This window comes from Antrostomus carolinensis, unplaced genomic scaffold (genome assembly GCF_000700745.2).
Source record: "Antrostomus carolinensis isolate BGI_N321 unplaced genomic scaffold, ASM70074v2 scaffold22332, whole genome shotgun sequence".
NCBI classification, from domain to species: domain Eukaryota; kingdom Metazoa; phylum Chordata; class Aves; order Caprimulgiformes; family Caprimulgidae; genus Antrostomus; species Antrostomus carolinensis.
Genome location: NW_010299279.1, coordinates 3,684 through 26,022, shown reverse-complemented (window position 1 = coordinate 26,022; position 22,339 = coordinate 3,684). Strand labels below are relative to the sequence as shown.

The following is a 22,339-nucleotide window of genomic DNA, read 5'->3' as shown; positions in this document are numbered from 1 at the left end:
GGATGCTTCAAAACACTTCCTAGGTACCACAGCATATTCCCTGAAATGGAAATATTTTGCCCTACGGGATGTATATGGTGTTACAAGTAGAAAGTGTATGGGCAAATAGTCATATTGATTCTCTTGTTCAATAATGAAAGAATCTCTCATGTCCTCTACAAGAAGAGAGACTCTACAGTGGTTCCCAAACCAGGGCTTAGTCCTCTGCCACCTGCATACAGCAGTTGAAGAATGCCTCTCTCCCAGTACTCACTCCTGCTTCCCAGACAGGGATGGACACACACAAAATCACACAGAGTAGGGAGACAAGAATGCTTAGTATAGAATTACCACAGGAAATAATTCTCCTATTTTAGCTATGTGCCTAACAGCTTTACTGTCTTCCTGGGCATCAAGTACAGTGTGAAGGTGAGTCTCACAGCTCAAGTGTGGTCAATTGCAGGCAGCACAAAAGGAGACTGCACCTCGTAGTTGGCAGGATTCGAACCTGCGCGGGGAAACCCCAATGGATTTCTAGTCCATCGCCTTCACCACTCGGCCACAACTACCTTGAATGTGTCTGTTGGCTTAGTCATGCTCTTGCTCAGGCATGCAATAACCTCCATGGGGTGAGGAGAGCTCCCATGGGCATTTCTGGCAGCTCCACAGTGACCTCCAGAAGAGGAACAAGAGCCAACACCTGCCACCAGCTACCAAAGTGGCTATAGCTATTCCCAAAGCCTCTAGGTTTCAGGTAGAGATTACTAAAAGGAAATAAAAAAGGAACCCCAACATTGCCATGGCTCCATCCTGCACCTCCTATTCATGTGACATTTCTGCTCATTTTAATGAGGGAGGATCCTGCTTTGGGACCAGAGAAAAGAGACCTGTGTCTCCCATTCACCCACCATTTCCCACACTATGTACACAGTGTTTTACCTGCAACGCCATTGCATAGTCAGCCATTAGCCAAATAAAAATACTGTAAGTTTTACCATGCCAGTTTTAATTGAGAAAACCTGTGCTAAAGCTCTAGCTTAGGATACCTGACAGGTTAATGAAACTTTTTTCACAGGCTGAACCGGCAGAATTGTTTGCACAGCACTCAATGGAGAAGGTTGTTGTTGTCTCCTTTACATCTAAAGTGCTGCTTGAAATCCATGACCCCAGGGATCTCCTCTCTGGCAAGAAGTTGTGAATCCCCTCAGTGATTTCTTCTGTACAGCTGAAAAAGAAAGGAGACCAGTTCTGATTTTTGGCTTACAGTGGAGTTTTCTAAGGGAGGTGGGGTGTTTCGAAACATAGAATCATAGAGTGGTTTGGGTTGGAAGGGACCATAAAGATCATCCAGTTCCAACCCCTCTGCCATCAGCAGGGACACCTTCCACTAGACCAGGTTGCTCAAAGCCTCATCCAGCCTGGCCTTGAACACTTCCAGGGAGGAAGCATCCACAACTTATCTGGGCAACCTGTTCCAGTGTCTCACCACCCTCACAGGAAAGAATTTCTTCCTAATATCTAATCTAAACCTGCCCTCTTCCAGTTTAAAGCCATTACCCCTTGTTTTATCACTACCTGCCTTGGTAAAAATTCCCTTCCCAGCCTTTCTGTAGGTCCCCTTCAGGTACTGGAAGGCTGCTATAAGGTCTCCCTGGAGCCTTCTCTTCTCCAGGCTGAACAGCCCCAACTCTCAGCCTGTCCTCAGAGGAGAGGTGCTCCAGGCCCCTGATCATCCTTGTGGCCTCCTCTGGACTTGCTCCAGTAGGTCCATGTCCTTCTGATGTTGGGGGCCCCAGAACTGGACGCAGTACTCGAGGTTGGGTCTCACAAGGGTGGAGTAGAGGGGGAGAATCACCTCCCTCAACCTGCTGTTGACACTTCTCTTGATGCAGCTCAGGATATGGTTGGCCTTCTGAGCTGTGAGAGCACATTGCCGGCTCATTTTGAGCTTCTTGTATACCAGTATCCCCAAGTCCTTCTCCTCAGAGTTGGTCTCAATCTATTCTCTGCCCAGCCTGTATTTGTGCTTGGGGTTGCCCCGAACCAGATGCAGGACCTTGCACTTGGGCTTATTGAACTTCATGAGGTTAGCACAGGCCCACCTCCCAAGCCTGTCAAGATTCCTCTGGATGGCATCCCGTCCCTCCTGTGTGTTGACTGAACCTCACAGCTTGGTGGTGTTGGCAAACTTGCTGAAGGTGCACTCAATCCCACTGTCCATGTCTCCGACAAAGATATGTAACAGCACTGGTCCTAATATGAACCCTGAGGGATGCTACTCATCACCAGAGCTTTACATGTCTTACGTCTGTGTTGGAAAGGAGGGAGGGATAGATGGGCTTGCTTTTTATTTGCCACTGTTAGAGTGAGGCTTCAGAGCAGTTGCCAGTCTTATTTTTTTGTGATGGACATGGCAGGGTCAGTGGGAGGTGAACTAGCTCCTTGCTTCCTACATTGGGCTCACTCCCACTCTCCACCACTGCCCTGGTAGGGCACCTGTACCCCCTGACCTTCGGGACCTCCACCAATTTCACAGCTGACATGACCCTCTCCTACCACATCTATTTCCACCAGTTTCACCTTTACCTCAAACACTCACACCACTGAGCAGCTCCGAATGAGCCACTACTAAAGCAATAAATACAAAATGAACCCACAGTGAAAGTTCTAACTCCTTTCCCTGAAGTTATGTGATTTTAACCACAAAATTTCTCTCACTTAAGATGGAGAGCATCCACCCTGTGTTAATGATTTATTTAAGACCTGATATGTAGAAAGAGGGAACATTATACTGGAGGGAAAAGAAGCCCACACAGAGATAATTTTGACTTAGCTTTTCTATCATTCATCAACTTACTGCCTAATTTACTGTTCACATGAATAAATGAGGAGGTAAGTGAATAAATAAAATTTATTCAGCTCGACACAGAGTGCTAGCTTCTACATGTGGAATTTCTCAAGAAAATAAATGTCACAGTGTTTTCTTTCCAGAAAGTTGTTTTAAGGAGTATCTTAAATGCACTAACTGGATGTTTTCTTTCCTCTTCCATTTCTGCACAGATTGATGTTAGGAGGCCTTTTCAGAGGTATGGATGAGAAAATGGTCTAGATATTTTTTTTTTATATCTACTTAAAATACGTAGAGCTTTATCCAAAGTCTTCCAAAAGATAATTTGACCTAGTACTCTTCTGCACTGTGGGATTATTGTTTTTTGGCATATCTAAATTAAAAACTGCAGAGTGCATAAACCAGCTCAAAGCTGTTTCAGTATCTCTTGAAATTGTAGAGCCTGACCCAGTGCCCTAAATAAATAGAGGAAATGGAAGCACCCTCACTAACTTTACTGGCAACACTCTCACTGACTTTACTGGCTTTAGTAACAGGCCATCATAACAGCTGTATTAACCAAAGCGTAACCAATTAATCAAGCCCAGATTAACCAATGCATTCCCTGAACATCCTCTGAGTTTGACAGGCCAAAGGAAAGACTTAATAACTACCTAACTGTTGCTATAAACCCAGTGGGGATTATTTCAGTGTAAATAGCCTGAGATACAGATCATTATAGACTTCATTTGACATAAATAAAAAAATTGAAAACTTTCCCTAGTTTTGGTGATCTGGTTCCCCTGGAGTGGGCCACCATGTCCCCTTGTACAAAAGATCGAAGGGGCATTTTGCACTTAGTTTCTTACAGGCCAGTCTTCATTTAACCCAGGATAGCTCAGATACGGTCTTTGCAACAAATAAAAAAGAGGGAAAATTATTTACTTGGATGAATTCAGTTCTGGACAGTTCCTCCAAACCCAGGATGAGGCAGGGTAACTGTCAGCGACACAGGAGATCTGCTTGAACAACAACTGCATCGTTACTTCAGGCTTTCCTGCAACAAGATAACACAAGACAATTTCTGTCACCACTTCATTGACCAAAACCTTTATGTTTATGTGGCAACTCTACATCTGCCGAGACCAAGATCTGCTTCTGTGTTTTTAAAATAACCCACTCGCATGTCACAGTGAGAGCTGGGTGCAGCCCTCAGTCCTCCTCCTTCCTTCAGCCCCAAGCTTCGGTTCTGTGGAATGGCAATGTGGGCAAGGCAAGGGGAGCAGCCACTTCTCTATACAGGCACAGCCAGACCAAAACAGTGGCAGAGTTGAATTTAGAAGTCTTGACTTCTGCTTTCCTGATTTGGAGCAAGCAGTCAGTCCAAGGACTCCACTGACACCCAGTCTGGGCTCATACAAAATGTACACAGAGGAACCCTCTAGAGATAATATTTAATAAATAATGATCCCTAACCTAGAGCAAGGGTGAGATGCTGCAGTTAACGTGGCAGAATGGAGATAGCTGAGAGCACCAGGCAAGATTCTGTGTGTGTGAATCATGGGCCAGGGTGTAAGAGACAGTGCAGCTCTGACATATGTGTCACACACCAAAGGGTCTCCAGAATAACTGTGTTAACTCACAGAGGCCATCAGGGAAAAAAATGACATAAACAAACCATAGAAAGCTAAGACCTAATGAGGAAGTGTTTCCTCTCACTGTGTATCTCATGTGGTCTCTATAGCAGGCACATATATTCCGGTTCTGTAGGGTTAGAATGCAGTCACTGTATTTTACAGAGCTCCTAGGCTTTGTGCTTTTCTTAAGAAGCATTAATTTTCTCAGTATATGGCTAATTTCTCGTATTCTGTCCTCTCTGTTTATGGCAGATTAAAGGGAAGAAAAAAAAAATTAATAACTTCGTCTTTCTTCTTCTGTTCTCCATCTCTGACCAACACGAGAAATGTGACCCACAAGCAGCTGGCATCCTTCTCAGACCCAGTGTCTGGATTTCAGTAGTGCAGTGCAGTGTGAAGAGAACCACACTTTAGCCTTGTACTCCTCCATTTTTAACGCTAAATCTATGCAAATGAAATAGAGAACACTAAGGGAAAAGCAACGTATTAGTTCCATTTATATCAGTGGCAAAATCCCAGACTGCCAAATCTTCACAGTGGTTGTTTTCTCACTTACTTCTTACGGACAGAGTGAATTTTTTTGTCATGACTCTATCATCATTTTCAGCATAAAATACATATACCCCAGACTGGTGCTGATGGTTGCAGAATTTTGACAAAATGCTGTGGAGCAAAGAAAATACAGGAAAATGATAAAAGATCATCTTGAAGAAGATTTTAAATGTAGTCAAGATTCATATATATACAGCTGAAACAATTCAACACATTCTAATGAGGAACCCAGATTAAATTATTTTTTATTAGTGAATATGAACCCCAGAATGTAACTGTTTTGATAAGAGGATATTTTTTTTTCCTGCAGTATTGATTTCATTCTGCAATTTTCCTCACAGTTCCTGGAATGCATCTGGGCTGTCAGGCTGTGATTTTGTTACCAACCCATTGGAAGACAAGGTATATAACACATCATGGCGCAGATGCTAAGACCAGCAAAGGATCAAACTCTACTCTCCAAAGGATTTTGATGGAAATTGTTAAAATAAAGAATACTGCAAAATAACAATGAGACAAATAGGATCATATGAGATAAACCTCTCCAAAGTGAAAGATCTGATGGAAACTCAGAAATTAGATCACAGTCAAAAGTTCAATGTCAATGAGACAAAGCACCAACCATGAAAATATTTCTGCAGGAAGAAGGGTAGCCTTATATATTATCTTACAGAGATGGCATCCTATTTCTGTCCTCTTGGCTAGGTTATTGTTGTCAGGATGATTGTCATATTTAAATGGCAGCTATTGCGATTCACCAACATTAGAAGAGCACTTAAGAAAATCCTTTCTCAGGTTTAGTTGCTGGCATTTTGGGGGCAGATGTTTTGGCTGATTGCTCAAGGATAACCAGGTAGGAGGCTTGCAACTCAATTTTAGTGGTAAAGGCAAGCAGACACATCAGAGAGTTTGAAGTAGACAGAAAAAAGGGCAGCCCATACCAGCAATTTGCAAAGTAAGAGAAAGCAGTAATGAGGTTGGAATCTAGAGAACTAAAGCCAGAGTATTTCTCACTAAGCAAGACACATACAAATGAACTAAGTATCACTTTGCAATTCTAAACCAGGAGCACTCACACTGAAGCCACTGACAATTTTGCCTTCTGACTAAGGCAACACCTCCCCTATAGTTATTGACTTTTGAATGTATTAAACTGAAATGGCCTTAAAAATGTTGCTGAACTGAAGGACTTTTTAAAATCAGATAACTTTTAAGTTGCCTCAAAATGGACCCTGAAGGCAGGAGAAACCACAAATCATTTGTTGCTTTTGAAATCCTAGGTCTGAAGTATTAAATTCTAATGAAATAATGAGAAAAGCATAAAAAAAAGAATGCATGTGATACTTGAAAATATAAGGGGATGTGAGATAAATACTATAAATTTAACAGAGGTCATTCTGTGTATGAAACTCCATTTGCTCTTGGGAGGGAAGTGAAAATCAGCCGTGTGCTAAAGCAGATAGACAACAAAAGCAAATAGAAAATGGAAATTCTGAAGGAATCTCTGAAAACACATAAGGGCACTGACAGGAGAGATGAATCCTTTGGACTCGAAATTAAAAGCTAAAGCAGGGGATAGAGTAATAAAATTTAATATGATCTATAATCAGGAGGAACAATTTGATAAGGAAATGGCAGAAATCAAAAAAGAGAAAAACAGGAAATGAAAAAGGATATGAAAGGAATAAAGTAGAAGTGTTGGGAGATAGGATTATACAGAAGTCAACTAAAATATGCAAAGTTAGGCTCACAATACGTTAAAGTATGCGATGACCTTTTTTGTTTTGTTTCGAGAAACCTTCTGCTTTAAAATCACATTGAAATCTGCAGTGCTACAGCTTGTAGGCAGAATCTCCTGACCTCCCTACCCCTTGCTGCTTCTGGGCACTTCAAACTGAATGAAGTATCTACCCTTGCTCTTTGTCCTCAGGTGAGACTTGTCTGACTGATGCTAGTGTTCAACCAAAACTGGATAGCTGTGGGAGAGGTTTGTACAGAAGAATGTATTTGTCAGATGAAATAATCAACAAATTAATGTATTTTTCCCTCAATTGTATTTTTCCGTAAAATAAATAGAATGATAAAAAATGCAAAGTGTAACTACCTAAAATGAACATTAAAAAACCCAAGTATTTATTCAACAGCTCAGTCAGATGGATGGCTGAGTTATCTGTTTGAAGCAGCCTCCAGACCAACCTCCAGCGATGCTTGGGGCAGTGAGGCATGGCCATGACCGTGGCCGTGGCAGTGGTCGTGGTGGCTAAGCTGCTCCGGGGACAGAGGCTGGACTTGTCTGCCTCCGGCAGGTGGTGATCAGCCCCCAGCAACCGCCACTGCTGTGCTGCAAAGCCTGTCTGAAGTGACTCACAAATCCCAGGCCACCGGCAGCTGCACCTTACTGATTAATGAGGGTCACCTAGGCTGTTTCAAGAGTTCTCAAAATTGTTATTGTTGGCCCAGTCTGTATCACCTTCTCCCTATCTGGATTGAATTTACACCAGCTGTCAATCATCCAAGCAAAACTGACTCCTGCTCTTAAAAGCAGTGAGAAGTCCATACCAGCTGCAAAGCAAATCAACTCAGCCTTATCAGCTGGAGGGAGGAACCTATGGGACAAGGATGAGCTCATGGCCATCCCCTGAGACCTCATTTCCAAAATCAGTCCTGACCACAAAGAACAGATCTGCCTAGCCCATGTCAGGCATTGCAGATTAGTCACCAACATCCACCCAACAGTATCAAAGTTTGTTGGCAGCCCTCACTTTATCAGTGGGGACAGAGTTCCTGTGGCCATTGCCAGGAGATGACAATTTACTAATCTGAACTGAGCTGTCTCTGAACCTTGTGAAGGTCTGACTCCAGTACACCATCCAATGCAGATGAAAAGGCCAGTTTGCTGCAAAGATGACTTGACAAGCTAGCAGATAAAATCGAGTGTACCAAAATATCAAGGAAAGAAATAATAAGAAGTGTATTCAAGGCTGTGACACAGTTTTATGCAGATGCTAAGAGAGGTTTTCAGAACATGAGAAGAAATCAGTGCAGGCACACTAACTGCTAGGTCCTGCTTGGTTTTAAATCTAAAACTTTAAAAGAGCAGCTTGGCTTTATTTTCACTGAGGTGAATAAGAGCTGTTACCTTGAAAGCAATGGGACTCCTCTGAAAGAAACTCTGAAGGAAATTAGATAATGTTATCAAGGAATTAGAAAGCCTAGGGAATGGAGAAAACATTAGCCTTAGACAGGATTCATGCCAGAACTTCACTGTAGGAAATAACAGAAAAGGTAGATAACTAACAGGTTTATTCAAAACATGTTTTGCAGCAGCAGAAGAATACATGACCTGGCTAATGAGCAGAACGGTATGTTTCTGTGGCACAGGCAGAGCCGAACAGATTTAACAGTGGCCTGGGAAACTACAGAGCCCTGGATTTGATCTGAGCAGCTTGAAAGACACTGGGAACATCATCAAGAACAGGATGACAAAAGAGGAACATGTGGAACTTGTGATCTGGTATGAAAACTGCAACAGATCTGTAACTGAGAAATTATGTCAGAGAGAAAGGGAATGGCAAAATGTATATAAACTAAAGGGTTGCTAGATTCATAACTTAACAAAACGTTTATTATAACACGGAGAATAATATGATTCTAGAAGTTATCTACATGAATTGCTGTTGGAAGCCAAAATAATGTTTGTTAACATGGCTTAATTACATGGCACATCCACATTTTAAAAACATAAGAAGAGGACAAAACATGGACAGTGAGCAGCCCAAATAAGACATAAAGAGGAAACATTATTATATCAAGTTATTCCAAAATATTAAAGTACCTGCGTCCATCCATACTGTAACTTTGTTCACATGGAAATGTTTTTTGGGAAAATAACCACATGCATCTGACTGGTGGATATGCTGTAAAGTTAACTTCGAAGCAGAACTCTTCCTCACCGATTTCAAAATTTTCTTTAGAGTCGGTTATATTTATAAATCCCTTTTCTGAAAAAAAAAAAACCAAAACCAACCCACAAAGGTTGGACTGCTTAATGAAGGAATTTTGACTTCTGTATGTTTTTCATTTTGGTTATCACAAGCAAAAAAAAGTTACATCACAGAACGCACCCTGTTAATCAAAATAAGATAATGCTTCAAAATAGTATAGAAATGATGTCACTGTGTTTGGCTGCAGACAAATGACCTAAGCCTGCTGAAGTTGCATATTTGGTCAGATGAAAGCTCTTCCAAAATGGTCCAACATTTCTCCCCCATCCATCCTACAGAGCCACAGGGCCAACAACACCATTATTTATTTGGTTTGTTTTAGGTGTGTGTTCCAGGTGTTAACAGCTGCATCTCCTGGCTTTCCTCTAACAGGGGACAAAACCAGGTGGCACCACCAGCATAATCAGATGTCGATAGTAGTTGTTTCTCCTGCACTGAAATGAGCTGCAGATTTTGCAAATGAGTCTTGTAGCTGCTCTTTTATTTCTCCATCTAAATTAGATGTATTTTATGCAAGACAAGAGCAACATGAAAAAGTATTTTGAAGACGCACATGAACCTGAGATGCTGGTACTTGCCCTGCTGGGGTGGGATGAGTTTCACCTAGAGGAGTTGTCTGAAGTTCAGTGACCCACCTAAGCTACTTGTTTGGACCTTTGATAAACTCTGTGGAATGAAACAGGCATGTCCACATGTATCCCATTCTAAAATAGAAGATAACAAAGGTGCTTCTGGAAATATCTGTTTCTTGACACTGACTGCTGAGGGAACCAAAGTAATTTCTGGGGCAAGATGTCTCATGAAGTGAAATTAATCCCATCCAAAGAGACTGAACAGCAGACACATGTGGGAGGAGGCTGTCTTAAAGGCATCAGTGGAGCTGGTATCAGCTCTGTAAAAATCATTTCATCACATACATTGGAAGAGATCTCTGGAGATGTCTAGTCCAGCTCCTGCTCAGAGCAGGTCCAACTAGATGAGGTTGCTCAGAGCCATGTCCAGTTGAGTTTGGGTATCTCCAAGGAAGTAGACTTTACAATCTCTGGGAAACTTGTACTAGTGTTTAATCAGCCACATGTTGAAAAACTGCACTGCAGAAATATTGATGGACTGCGTTTTTCCTTTTGAGTGTTTTTCTTCTGGTTGTAATCCTATATTCTGCTTGGCATGTTTTATCTCTATCTAGCTTACTGGTTTAAAAAATACTATCTAGAAAGCCCCATATAAACCACAAAAAATTCAATATTTAAAAACAAGAAGCAATTCCTTTTATGATTGTTCTCCTACTTTTTTATATTAAAGGCTTATTGGTTTTATAAATGGAACCTTCATCTTTTGAATGATCCTTTGGACAGCATCCTTCCAGGCAGAAGGTCATTCTGTGTGTACTGTTAACAACACAACCAGCCAAGAGTAAAGGCTTTTTCCAGAGTTCACAGAGGGACCTTGGAGCAGCATATGTCATTTCTCTGGAAAAGAACTCAGAAAAAGGAGGTTTTTTCTTGAAGGAGAAAGAAAATAGCACATCATTGCTTGACTTATCATTTTTTGGGAGGTTTAAGTGTATTTATGCCAGAGAAACAGTGACCATGATTATTTAGTAATGATACAGAGAGATGAGATGAAACTCTTGAGTCTGGAATCAAAGCTTTAATGTCTCTGTATTTATTGTATTTATCTATTTGTTGCTTTAAACCAAACGTGTTTCAAAATAGCTTGCGAATATGCATCAAAATTCCTTGTTCAAGACTGGTGGAAACTGAGTCTCAGAACTGCAGAAACAGAGCCTTGCAGCTGCAGCTGTTGGTATGACCTCTGTTGAGCTTTACAGTGGCCTAACCACCCTGCCTGACCTGATCAGCTACACAAGATGGGATAAGTTGGTGAAGTATCAATTACCAAAGAGCAAACCAGAGCTGTCTGTCTGCAAGGCGTTATTAGAGATTAGAAGACCACCCATCAATGTAGCTATGCTAGCCAGGCTCCCCAGGCAATGCAGTATGTGCCAACCAAATCAGTTTTCTCTTGGTTAGGTTACATCATGACCATTCCCAGTGTAGCTATGGGTATTGACTCATGCACTGTGATGGTTTAAAGGTAGGACACTGATAATTTCAGAAACTGCTACTCTACGACATGGACAACTGAGTGAAATCTGTATCACTGCTGAAATTGAACCTGGGATGCTAGCACAAATTCACACCAACAATAGTTGTCATTATTACACTACACTAAAAGCTGAGGTGGATCAGAAGCACAGGATGTCCCTGTATAACACTGGAGGGGGAAGTATGTCTGTTAGCTAGGTATCCCCCACTTTAATCCACCATGTAAGTAAAAGAACAGATTTTTTCATCAGCAAAGCCAGTGAGGCCTCAGAAGTTTGGTTGGCATAAGGGGTATTAAAGAGGGCACAGACAATCATTGTAGCTTGGCATACCCCTGTCAAAAATACCCCACTCGGAAATACAGTCTTCCAGGGACAGTGATTCAAAGATCCCCTTTTAATGTGACACCTGATAGTTTATGGATCCAAGTAGCCACTATTTCTGTGGGCATCAGCACTGAGAAAGATCTCGCCCTACCTCTATACCACCCCTTCACCCCTACCTTCCTCTTTACTAAGACATTTGTAGAAAAAATGTCCAGGTATCGTACTCATTTATTGTAAATGGTAACAGAACTTCCTGTTCAGTGGTAGGCAGAGACTGAAAAGAGGATATTGCACTGGGAAAGTAATTTCTGAAGAGACTGGGGCAAGTATTCTCACTTCCTACCATTCCTAGCCTAGGTGGTGTAAACTCTGAGAGCAACTACATCTAAGGTCAAACATGTGGTGAGTGCTTCTGAGAGTCTTGTTCTCAGGGCTACAGTGGCCTACAGCCCCCACCCCCAGCCACACCAGTCAGAAAACTACTCCCAGTGCCTACTCCAGCAATACAGTCCTGACTACACCTTTCCTTTTTATGCCTTATTCACAGACTTATGCTTATTTGTCCATTATTTCCATCTGAGAAACAAGGTTTGCAGTTGAGACTGTTCTGGACTAACTTCAACACCACTGTGTCTTAAATCAACAGGTTGCTTAAATGGAATGAGGTTTCCTTGACTAACCTGATCTCCTTCTACAACACGGTCACCTGCTTAGTGGATGAAGGAAAGGCTGTGGATGTTGTCTGGACTTTAGCAAAGCCTTTGACACCATTTCCTACAGCATTCTCCTGGAGAAACTGGACGCTCATGGCTTAAATGGGCATATACTTTGCTGGTAAAAAATTGTCTGGATGGCTGTGGCCAAAGAGTTGTGGTGAATGGAGTTAAATCCAGTTGTTGTCAAGTCACCAGTGGTGCTCCCCAGGGATCAGTACTGGGGCCACTCCCATTTAACACCTTTATCAATGATCTGGACGAGGGGATCTAGTACACCCTCAGTAAGTTTGCAGACAACACCAAGCTGGGTGAAGTGTTGATCTGCTTGAGGGTAGGGAGGCTCTGTAGAGGGACCTGGACAGGCTGGATCAATGGGCCAGGACCAATTGCATGAGTTTCAATAAGGCCAAATGCCTTGTTCTGCACTGTGGCCACAACAACCCCTGGCAGCGCTACAGGCTGGGGGAGGAGTGGCTGGAGAGCTGCTGGGCAGAGAGGGACCTCGGGGTATTGCTCGACAGCCGGCTGAACATGAGCCAGCAGTGTGCACAGGTGGCCAAGAAGGCCAACGGCATCCTGGCCTGTACCAGGAATAGTGTGGCCAGCAGGACCAGGGAAGTGATTGTGCCCCTGTACTCAGCACTGATGAGGCCGCAACTCAAGTACTGTGTTCAGTTTTGGGCCCCTCACTACAAGATGGACATGGAGGTGCTGGAGCGTGTCCAGAGAAGGGCAGTGAAGCTGGTGAAGGGTCTGGAGCACAGGTCTTATGAGGAACGGCTGAGAGAATTGGGGTTGTTTAGGCTGGAGAAAAGGAGGCTGAGGGGATACCTTCTCACTCTCTACAACTACCTGAAGGTAGAGAGGTGGGGGTTGGTCTGTTCGACCAAGTATCAAGTGATATTTAATTTCACTTCACCTCTGAAAGCACTGCCTTTTAATGGGAATTATTTGAAAAACAATATATAGAAAAGGTTGATTATCTTCAAGTACCAGAATGACTCAATTCAGATTAATCTCTTGGCAAACAGAGTTTTTCCTTAGAAAAGGAACTATAAATGTACACTGCATACCTGCAAGCAAGGAACTGCCACGTGGAAATAAAAGTGAAACAACCAACCGAGGGACAAAATTAACACTGGGGGTTGGAATTACCTAAAACTGTAACCAAAGCAGTTTGATTCGGATGAACAGTAGAAGAACAGGTATAAAGTCCACTCTCGCTTCTTCCTGCTGCTGAAGCAAAGGCGTACTGGATCCGAATCGCTGAGTGATCTGTTTGATATTCTAATCCTTCAAACTGGTGATCCTAGTTTTCAACAGAAATTCCTGTTTAATCAGTTGACAGTGCCAATATTATCTATTTTAAAATATGCCCTGTCTTCTTACCTGCTTGATTTCTTTGTTTTCAAAAGATAATTTTATTCTGAATTTATAATTATGGTGAACAGCTCTGCATCTGATCAGCAATGGTTCCCCAACTTTAAGAAGTAATTCAGGTAAAGGTGCTGATTGTCTTTCATTTAAATCTACAAAATCAAAACATAGTCGCTGAAACAACTGTCACTTTGGCTGGAAAAATGCTCAGTTAGATCAACATTTTTTCTTCTAATGCTGTATAGACATCCATTCTTACATCGTAAAGATAAATAGAATTTGGGAAAATTACTCATTAATTATGAAATCAGTAAATTTTATGGGTTTGGATGTCTCAAATGAAATTTTGTCATCATTTACAAGATATCTATAGGGCACAGTTCAACACAGAGCTTAGCTCAGGTCAGGTTTATTTAAAAAAACCCCAAAAAACCTGAATTTACATATGAATTTCTGATTATTTATAAATGTACATATTTGAGAACACTTTGAAGAGCATATCCCTGCAACACAGTTCTAAAAGCATGAAGAAAAAGTTAATAGATATTTAGCAAATGTAGAAGGGCAAGACATTTTTTAGAGAGATCACAAATAGCTGTTAGAGTTTAGTGTAAAACATGAGACAGAGCAATCATATTCACTGTTAGATTTGTTACAGTGACTACAAACAAGTAGCTTAGCCCAGGAAGCGCATTCAGACAAGCAGTGCAACTAACTTCAGTGGCAGGATCCAGCCTGCATGTAAGTAGACTTTAGAGGGAAGTTACCTATTGTAAAGAGGCTGGTGCATTCTCTGCCCAGGTCATTAACTGCACAGCACCATATATAAGTTTGAAATAATTCATGTTGTACCTTCTGTATGCCATCTATTTCCCCAGTTTCTTCAAGTATTTTATCAGGGCAACTGCAATTACAAGCACAATTATTCATTGACTCATTTGGTTAACCTCAAGCAAATAAATCTGATAACTCTCCAAGCCATGAGAATATGCAAACAATAGTGGGAAAATTAGGTATTACCTAGCTGAATAAAAAGGAACTGGGAAAGGTAAAGATAAGAAAATAAGAATGTCACAGTTTGGGCAGAAATATGAATTGAAATGACCTGAATATGCTCAAACTGGCTCATAGACAGATAATGCTGTGACTAAAATCTGGACAAGAGTGAAATCACAGAGGCTGAACTTTCACATCACAGCTTGGAATTCCTAGTGGTGGGAGCTGATGTAAGCCCAGAGGTTGTTACAAGATCCAGATCCCAAACTGCCATGTTGTGAGAAAGGCATTATTCCCACTATTAATAGAAACAACTTCATATGTTAGTGGAATGGAAAAAAATATAATTTAACTCAGAAAATTATGTTTCTTTGTAACATCTTCCCATATATAATGTGTTCACACTAAAAAAAAAAAAAGTGAAAAACTAGAGGGGAACGTGATACCTTTGATTTGCACTGGTGACATCAAAATACTAGAATCTGGAATACCTTTTCCAAGCCAAGAGCTGACAGTTTCCAAAAGAGCAGAACAGCCAAAATTTTTAAGAAAAATGTGCTGCAGCACTCCAACAGCAGATCATGCAGACACAGGTTTTCAAACAGTACATGGGTGTGCAACCCAGCAGAGCCTGTCTGCAAAAATTCTGACCCAAAAGCTCTTCAGTTATCACCCCAGCTCACTAGGCACACTGAGCAGTACAAAGCCTCCCCCTTCTTCTTCAGAAGTTGGTAAACTTTCAATCTAGAGATTCCACATGCATATAAACATACACTATACCTCTTTTCAGGTGTTTTGCAAAATATCCACTCCACAGAGGGCTGGGGGTGGCTCTCAGATATGCACTCGATAGCATCCGTTTTTTCACTTTTCCTGAAATAGGGTTTGCCCGGTTTCTCTGTTAAAAAGCATGCAAATGATTAGGAATGCTGAAATAATTTTGAAACAGTGTTTTGCTCATTTCATAGTACATGAAGTTACAGAGCTGTAATTTGTTTCAGGAGGTTTCAATACTGAGGGAATAGAACACGATTCTGCCCTAAGGATATTGTGGGTTGGTCTCATGAGCTTTTCAGTCTTGATTGCTAAATGCTCAGCTTCCATGTATCAAAGGCCTGCCTCTATAGACCAGAGGATAATCCTGAGACTGATACTGAAAGGTGTTAATTTGGTGTGGTTGCTATTCATTTCACTGGGCAGGAGCACAGATACCTTTCGAAATCACATCCCAAGCTCTGTGGTCATTGGTGGAGTATCTGTTGAGACTACAAAGGCTCTACACAACATGGGATGTTGCATACTACTCAGTCAGATCAGATACACCATGGAAAACAATGAGATAATGGCTTCTGATAACCAGCAGACTTCTCTATCCTATACCTGTAACCCAGGGGGAAAAGGTTCCTAGACAACTCCCAGTCCCCTGAACCACAGACACAGGCACAGACTTAGACTAAGCACAAAAATCTAATGTATTAAAACTGCTAAAGCTTTGAACAAAATGAAAAGCACAGAATCTGATTTTTGGCCATCTTACAATGAAATTACAGCTTCCTCACAGAAGAGTGACATTTTCTTTAGAGTCAGACTTCCATTGCCTGCAAGGTGACATGCTAAGGTGAAATTAATACTTCTGGCTTTTTAATTTCTTTCTTCATTTATCTCTTATAAGCTAGGACTAGAAGGTTTTTTTAACTTACAGAGATTCACATCTCAGTTGAAGGGTTCACATCTAGCCTGGAGGATTTTATGAGAGGTGTAATTATAATATTAGATTCACAGGAGCAAAGAGAATTCAATCCAAGCAATTGATATGGAAAAGATCTTTATCGAACTGCTCAATCTTTATTCAAACTTTAGTTCTTTAAAGATCTTTATTCAAACTACTCTCACTTGCACATGAAATAATTTTTTTTACCTCTAAAGCCTAATTGATATAGAGAAGGTAATTTTTAATTCAATATTTAATACCCTGTCCCCTCAATTAAGCTGTTAAAATTAAAATTGAGACATGCAACAGGCCTTCATATAAAACAAGGAGAGACTAGAGGTGATGATTCTGACACCTGAGAGAGAAAAAAATCAAACAAAAGAAACACTTTAAAACCAAATAAAGAAGGAATAAAAAAATGTTGATTAGTCACAGTTTATTAAAAACAAAGCAAGTAATGATGTATCTTGTTAAACCTGTCTCTGGAAGGGTTTGGTCCAAACTTTGACAGTCTTAGATGTTTGGATTGATGTTTTGTTTTATTTCTTTGAAATTCCTTTTACATTTTTAAATTTAATCTTTAAATTTGGCCCTTTAGAGAAAAAATAATATGGTATTGCTCTTCTGTTAAAAAAAATCATGTCAATGTGGGTTGGTTTTTTTTTCAGATGTTCTTGGACACCCCTACTTAGAAACAGAAGCTTGAACTTTGTTGCAGCAGTTCTCTCTGCATCAAAGATGTTTCTTGTGGTCCCTGAGAAAATTTGATCATATCTGCTCCCACTGTGAGCCTTTCAAAAAGTCATACCTCGTACATGCTCTGTCATGAGCATTTCACAGCAGTTAAAATCTCAGCTTCTCAGACAACCTTGTGCCAAGCAGCTGCAGTACTGATGTGTTTTACCCTAAAACCCAATAAACAAATAAAGTCTGACAGTGAGAAGAGGACCTTGTCTTTTCCCTTCCCTATTGCCTCTTGCTGCCCACAGAATCAAAAAGGAAAAGCTGCGTGAGAAGTGCAGAGACCCAGCGGCAGGCACAGGCGGAGAGGTGGCAGAGTGGGACAAGGAGTGACTTTCGAGAGCTACAGTCCAGAATATAATATAAAAAGCACCTTCCTGATTTGGTCCAAATAACAGCTCAGCCAGCAACACCAAGAATAAATAGGTTAAGATGCAAGCAAACGAATGTAGCCTGCGAGCTTTGTGAGTGCAGAAAAGCCACACTCGATTTGTCCCTCTGCAAAGAGGGGAATTGCTCATGGGGGAGAAGAGGGCTGCCGTGCATTTACATCTTTATTTGTTCATTTGCATGGTTTATTGACTAGCAAAAGCTGACTCTCACACAGTCTGTGGTTTTGACTTCAGTCTCTGAAGACAACTCCAAGTCATATGCAAATCTAGAAAGACGCTTGAAATGCAGCACATGAGAACTTCATTGCTCTGACTGAACTCGAGCCTCTCCACTTGAATGGAGTGACCCCTTTCATCTGAGATATACTTACTTCGGATGAGAACAGGCACAACTACTGTGTAATTGCCAGTTTTACTTATAACTGAGAGGGTGTATTTTCCAGCTTGTGCTTCTTTTATGTGGGAAAAAGCCAAAGATGTGACATATCTATAAAATGGAAAATAAAGCTGTATTTGTAATCGAGAAGGTGATATACAACAGACACAATAAAATGTTAGCTCTTTAGCTCTTGCAAAAACACTTCAGAGATACTAGTATTTGTTATTTACATAATGCTCTTCAACCTGAAGTGTTTTCATCATGTATCTTCCTACACAAACAATGCGTAGGAACTTACAACTGAAGGTACACAAGCACATGCTTAACACCAAGCATTGGGAAGGATGGACTTCCTGAGCTTAAGACAGCTGGGGAGGTCCACAGGGAAATGCTTTACCTACAGTCTCATCCCACATGTTTTACAGGGGGAGGCAATAATCCAGCTTCAGGTTCCAGCCCAGGTTTAGCTGCGAGAATGTGGCTGCTTTTGCTGGTGTTCTTTGTGATCTGCAGTGTGACCCTAACAAGCCACATAATTCTCCATGCTTCAGTTTCTTTGACTATAAAATAATGATATTTGCCTCACATGAGCTCTGCAAAGCTCAGACTGGTCAATGTCAGAAAGTCCCTGGAGACCCCCATGCATGATGCTATACAAATTAAAAGAATGAGCTGATTTCAAACTGTTCTTGGCTTTAAGTTTCATATGTGCATATGTGTCTACATGACAATCAGCAATGTGCTGACAGGTGACAACAGTTAAGAAAGATTAGAATATTTTAAAAGATGATGTATAACATGAGAATAAATGCAAACACAGTCACAGAAAATATTCCATTTGCATCCTAAAAGAAATGGTCTCTTAAATGTTCTTTGATCCAGTACATCCCTTGACTTACCGATTCTGTGAGTCTAATGAAGCTTTACAAGCTTTGCTCTCTTTAAAGAACCAAAAACATGAAATGATCTCTGAAATATTCATTATCACTCTTAATTCAATATCTTCAAACACATTGACTTCCAGATTTTTAGTTGGTTCATAGATGTTCTCTGTGCCTTGGCAATTCAAATAACACCCAAGGTCTTCCCATATGTTAGAAATCTGCAGTGCAAGAGGACAGATTGTTATGTACTTGTTAGCAACTAGCTTTATTTGCTTTTTTGCATTCAAATATTTTTAAAGGATGCTCTTCTGGAAAAGCTTTCATAAATTAATAGTGCCTTGTAATGTGCAAATATGAATACAAATTATACTGAAACACCACCTTAATTATACCTTCATTTTGTCTGGTTTTGGTTTTGGTGTTTTTTTTTCATTTCTGCTGTCAAACGTGTTCATAAATATGTTGAATTTTACTGCATGAGGAAATATTACACGATTCCTGTTGAATTGGTTAATTTCTGTTCTCTCGACAGACATCACAGAACAATTTTAGCCAGAAACAATGTAATTTCCCTTAGTGATATAGGCTATTCTCTACTCTCATTTTTGTTTTCTTTCATGTAGAACCATAGGAAGATAGAGAACTATAAAACAACCTTTCTGTTTGCAACCTCAAGGCAATGGCAGGGCCAGAATATTATTTTTTTTTAGCAACCCACTGCTTGTCATTGCAGCATCTGGCTGGGCTGCTCCTCAACTCCTTGGGGGCTTTACTAGGTAGATAATGTTGGGGCTGAGTGCATTCACACTTTTAATTTCCTCACCACTGCATACAGCTAAAGGAGAATAGCAATCAGAAAGAGAACACTCCACAGTCATTCTGAAAGCCATCGACCCAATAGATTGATGAGTCTCTAGGCTTGGTTGCAGCAAAAGGTGGCAAGTAAACAGCTCCATCTGAAGAGTAGCTCTAAATGTCTCCCTTAATTTGGTGAGTGAAATTTATTTAGTGGAAGTTTATGAAAGGACAGAGTTCATGGCATTCTTTGTCCCATGCTGTGCATGGCCAGTTGGTTCTTCTCATTTCTTGTTCTTTCTTTATCCCTTCCCTTGATCTGAGAAGTATCTAGAGATAACAGCCATATTCTGCATTGTCTGATACAAGGACAGCACAGCTTTGACCAGTATACCTTAATTTTTTATCCAAATTATTGTTTTATTTCATAGAATCATAGAATGGTTTGGGCTGGAAAGGACCTTTAAAAGTCATCTAGTCCAACACTCCTGCAGCAAGCAGGGACATCTTCAACTAGATCAGTTGCTGAGATTTGTCCAGGAATGAAAAAGTTTTTGTAAGACTGTCTTGAAACAAGAATCCTCAGGAAATATTTTAATTGTAGGTCTCAGCTTCTTTATAATGTTTAACGGAAGCAGCAAAGGCCAGGTTGGATGAGGCTCTGAGTAACCTGATCTAGTGGAAGGTGTCCCTGCTGATTTCAGGGGGGGTGGAACTGGATGATCTTTAAGGTCCCTTCCAACCCAAACCATTCTGTGATTCTATGATTCTATGATTCTATGATAATTTAGTTGCACCACCTCTGCCATTTCAAGACTTGGGGTCAGAAGAGAAGAAAAAAAATTCATATTTGATTCCCTATCCAGTTTTGGCATTTCAATTGAAGTTTAGATCAGGTAAAGATTTATGGGTTTGGGGGTGGGAATAAAGGGCAGTGCAGTGTCCCATCAGTCCCAGCAGCTGTGGCACACACACACACGCACAGGCAGGCATTCAGCTGTGGCTGTATATGGCCACTGCTTCACATCACAGCCTTGTGAATCCCCACAGCCTATAGATTTAGGATGTTGAGCTTCTGGGAAGGTATTTCTGGAATGGACTGGCATATTTTATAAGCAACTCATTCTCTGTTAGACTACCTTAGGAGATATGGACACTTCTGGTGTTCCTGAAGCTTCATTCTTGTGGCTGATAGACACACACATAATTTCAGATGTATTTTGATTCATTGCAGATGTGAAAGTAACTGCTGTCATAACAAGAACTGTAAAACAGAAATAGAAAACAATGTAATCATGTCTATTTCTCTGGCCAGGGATAATAATTTTAATAAAAATAAAATACAACAAAACTGTAGAAAGATTAATCTTTTTTAAAAACAAGGCAAAAGGAATATGCAAATATATAATCTGTATTTGCAAACTCTGCATTGGTAGGGGGCCTACAAGAAAGCTGGGGAGGGACTTTTTACAAGAGCAGGTAGTGTAGGACAAGGGGTAATGGCTGTAAACTGGAAGAGGGTAGGTTTAGATTAGATATTAGGAAGAAATTCTTTACTGTGAGGTTGGTGAGACACTGGAACAGGTTGTCCAGAAAAGCTGTGGATGCCCCCTCCCTGGAAGTGTTCAAGGCCAGGTTGGATGAGGCTTTGAGCAACCTGGTCTAGTGGAAGGTGTCCCTGCTCATGGCAGGGGGGTTGGAACTAGGTGATTCTATGGTTTGTGTATTGGAAGTGATTGTGAGTGAAAGCACTTTTCAGAGAAACTTTCAAAAGCACAGATACATCACACATTATAAGTATGTTCCATAATTTTGCAGAAAATGTCTAAAGACAAAAGACTCTATTTGTTATGGAGGTTCCTTTAGAAACCATGTTACAAAACACAGGCTCCCTCTTGCAGCTCATTTCTGCATCAGTGTCTCTGGAAGGGCCCTGCAGCTCCAAACCCTGCAGCTGCAAGCCAGCATTTGCCCATTGTGAGCCTGAGGATTATCATGCAACATCCCTCCCATTGGCACTAAGGAGTTATCCAGGTCAGAAACACTCCCCAAGCACCTCTCACTCCTGCTCAGAGCAAGAGCAAGATAAAGTCCTCCAACTTGCCTCTAGATCTCACACTCAGTTCATCCAAGGACCCAAGATCTAGTCTTCCCTTTCCCTTCTCTTCAGGACAGTCTGTAGTTGATCTGGCATGAGACTCTCTTGAGCCTTCCTGATGTGGATTTTTGCAAACCAGCAGCTCACCATGAATGCCAGGTTAGATGCTTCTTCCCTTGAGCTGCCATTCACAGCCTTGTGCTTTTTCCCCTCTGGAAAGCAAACAAGGCAGCAATTCCCACTCTTTTGAGGAAAGCAGATGCAGGAAGTGGAAGGCGAGGAAGAGTAAGCTCACGGCTTTTTCCTGCCCTCTCCCTCCTCCATACCTCTGTCATGCCCCAGGAGCCTATACAGCCAGGGCAGCTCACTTGCCAGCTCCCAGCCCTGGCAGGAGGAGCAAATGTCATTGTCCTTATGCATAAGGAGCAGTGTAGGAAAGCTTCTGGTGCCTCAAAGGCATGGTCTCTCTGGAATGCTTCATATGAGCCTTTCTGCAGGGACTGCAGCTTGAAAAGTCACCTTTTAGCCTTAAAGGAGCTCTATAGTAACCATGTCCCCACTGTTGCACATAAACAAGAAAAACAGAAGTAAGACTTCACAACTGGCTGGGTGAAATGTGTTTGATTTCCATTAAGTTCTTAAAGCCAGCCCTCAACAGTACAAATAAGCACTGAATCATAAAATAACATCTCTCTCTTGGTGACCTGGAAAATTTCTGCCCTCAGGTCTTGGGGTTTTTAATTTTCCTTTTTTTTTTTTTTCCTCAGCTGCTGAGATTATTTGAAATAAAGGTGCAAAGTTGAATGGAGGAAAAAAA

The 22,339-nt window shown here is 41.2% G+C and overlaps 1 protein-coding gene and 1 non-coding gene across 2 annotated transcripts in view; both read right to left on the bottom strand.

The window, feature by feature from the left end:
• Positions 1–20,688, bottom strand: part of FLT3 (fms related receptor tyrosine kinase 3) — a gene marked incomplete at its 5' end in the record, with an annotated part of 30,436 nt that extends 9,748 nt beyond the window's left edge. Inside the window, 11 exons of the mRNA XM_010162750.1 lie at positions 1,026–1,204; positions 3,752–3,863; positions 5,000–5,106; positions 8,831–8,996; positions 13,305–13,458; positions 13,539–13,678; positions 14,294–14,430; positions 15,303–15,420; positions 17,738–17,853; positions 18,645–18,847; positions 20,564–20,688. Of these exons, the coding sequence (XP_010161052.1) occupies positions 1,026–1,204; positions 3,752–3,863; positions 5,000–5,106; positions 8,831–8,996; positions 13,305–13,458; positions 13,539–13,678; positions 14,294–14,430; positions 15,303–15,420; positions 17,738–17,853; positions 18,645–18,847; positions 20,564–20,688 (1,557 nt within the window). The remainder of the gene's footprint in view (positions 1–1,025; positions 1,205–3,751; positions 3,864–4,999; positions 5,107–8,830; positions 8,997–13,304; positions 13,459–13,538; positions 13,679–14,293; positions 14,431–15,302; positions 15,421–17,737; positions 17,854–18,644; positions 18,848–20,563) is intronic.
• On the bottom strand, positions 467–548 carry TRNAS-AGA (transfer RNA serine (anticodon AGA)). Its single transcript has one exon. It is a non-coding gene; the product is annotated as a tRNA-Ser (tRNA).
• Positions 20,689–22,339: the final 1,651 nt, after the last annotated feature.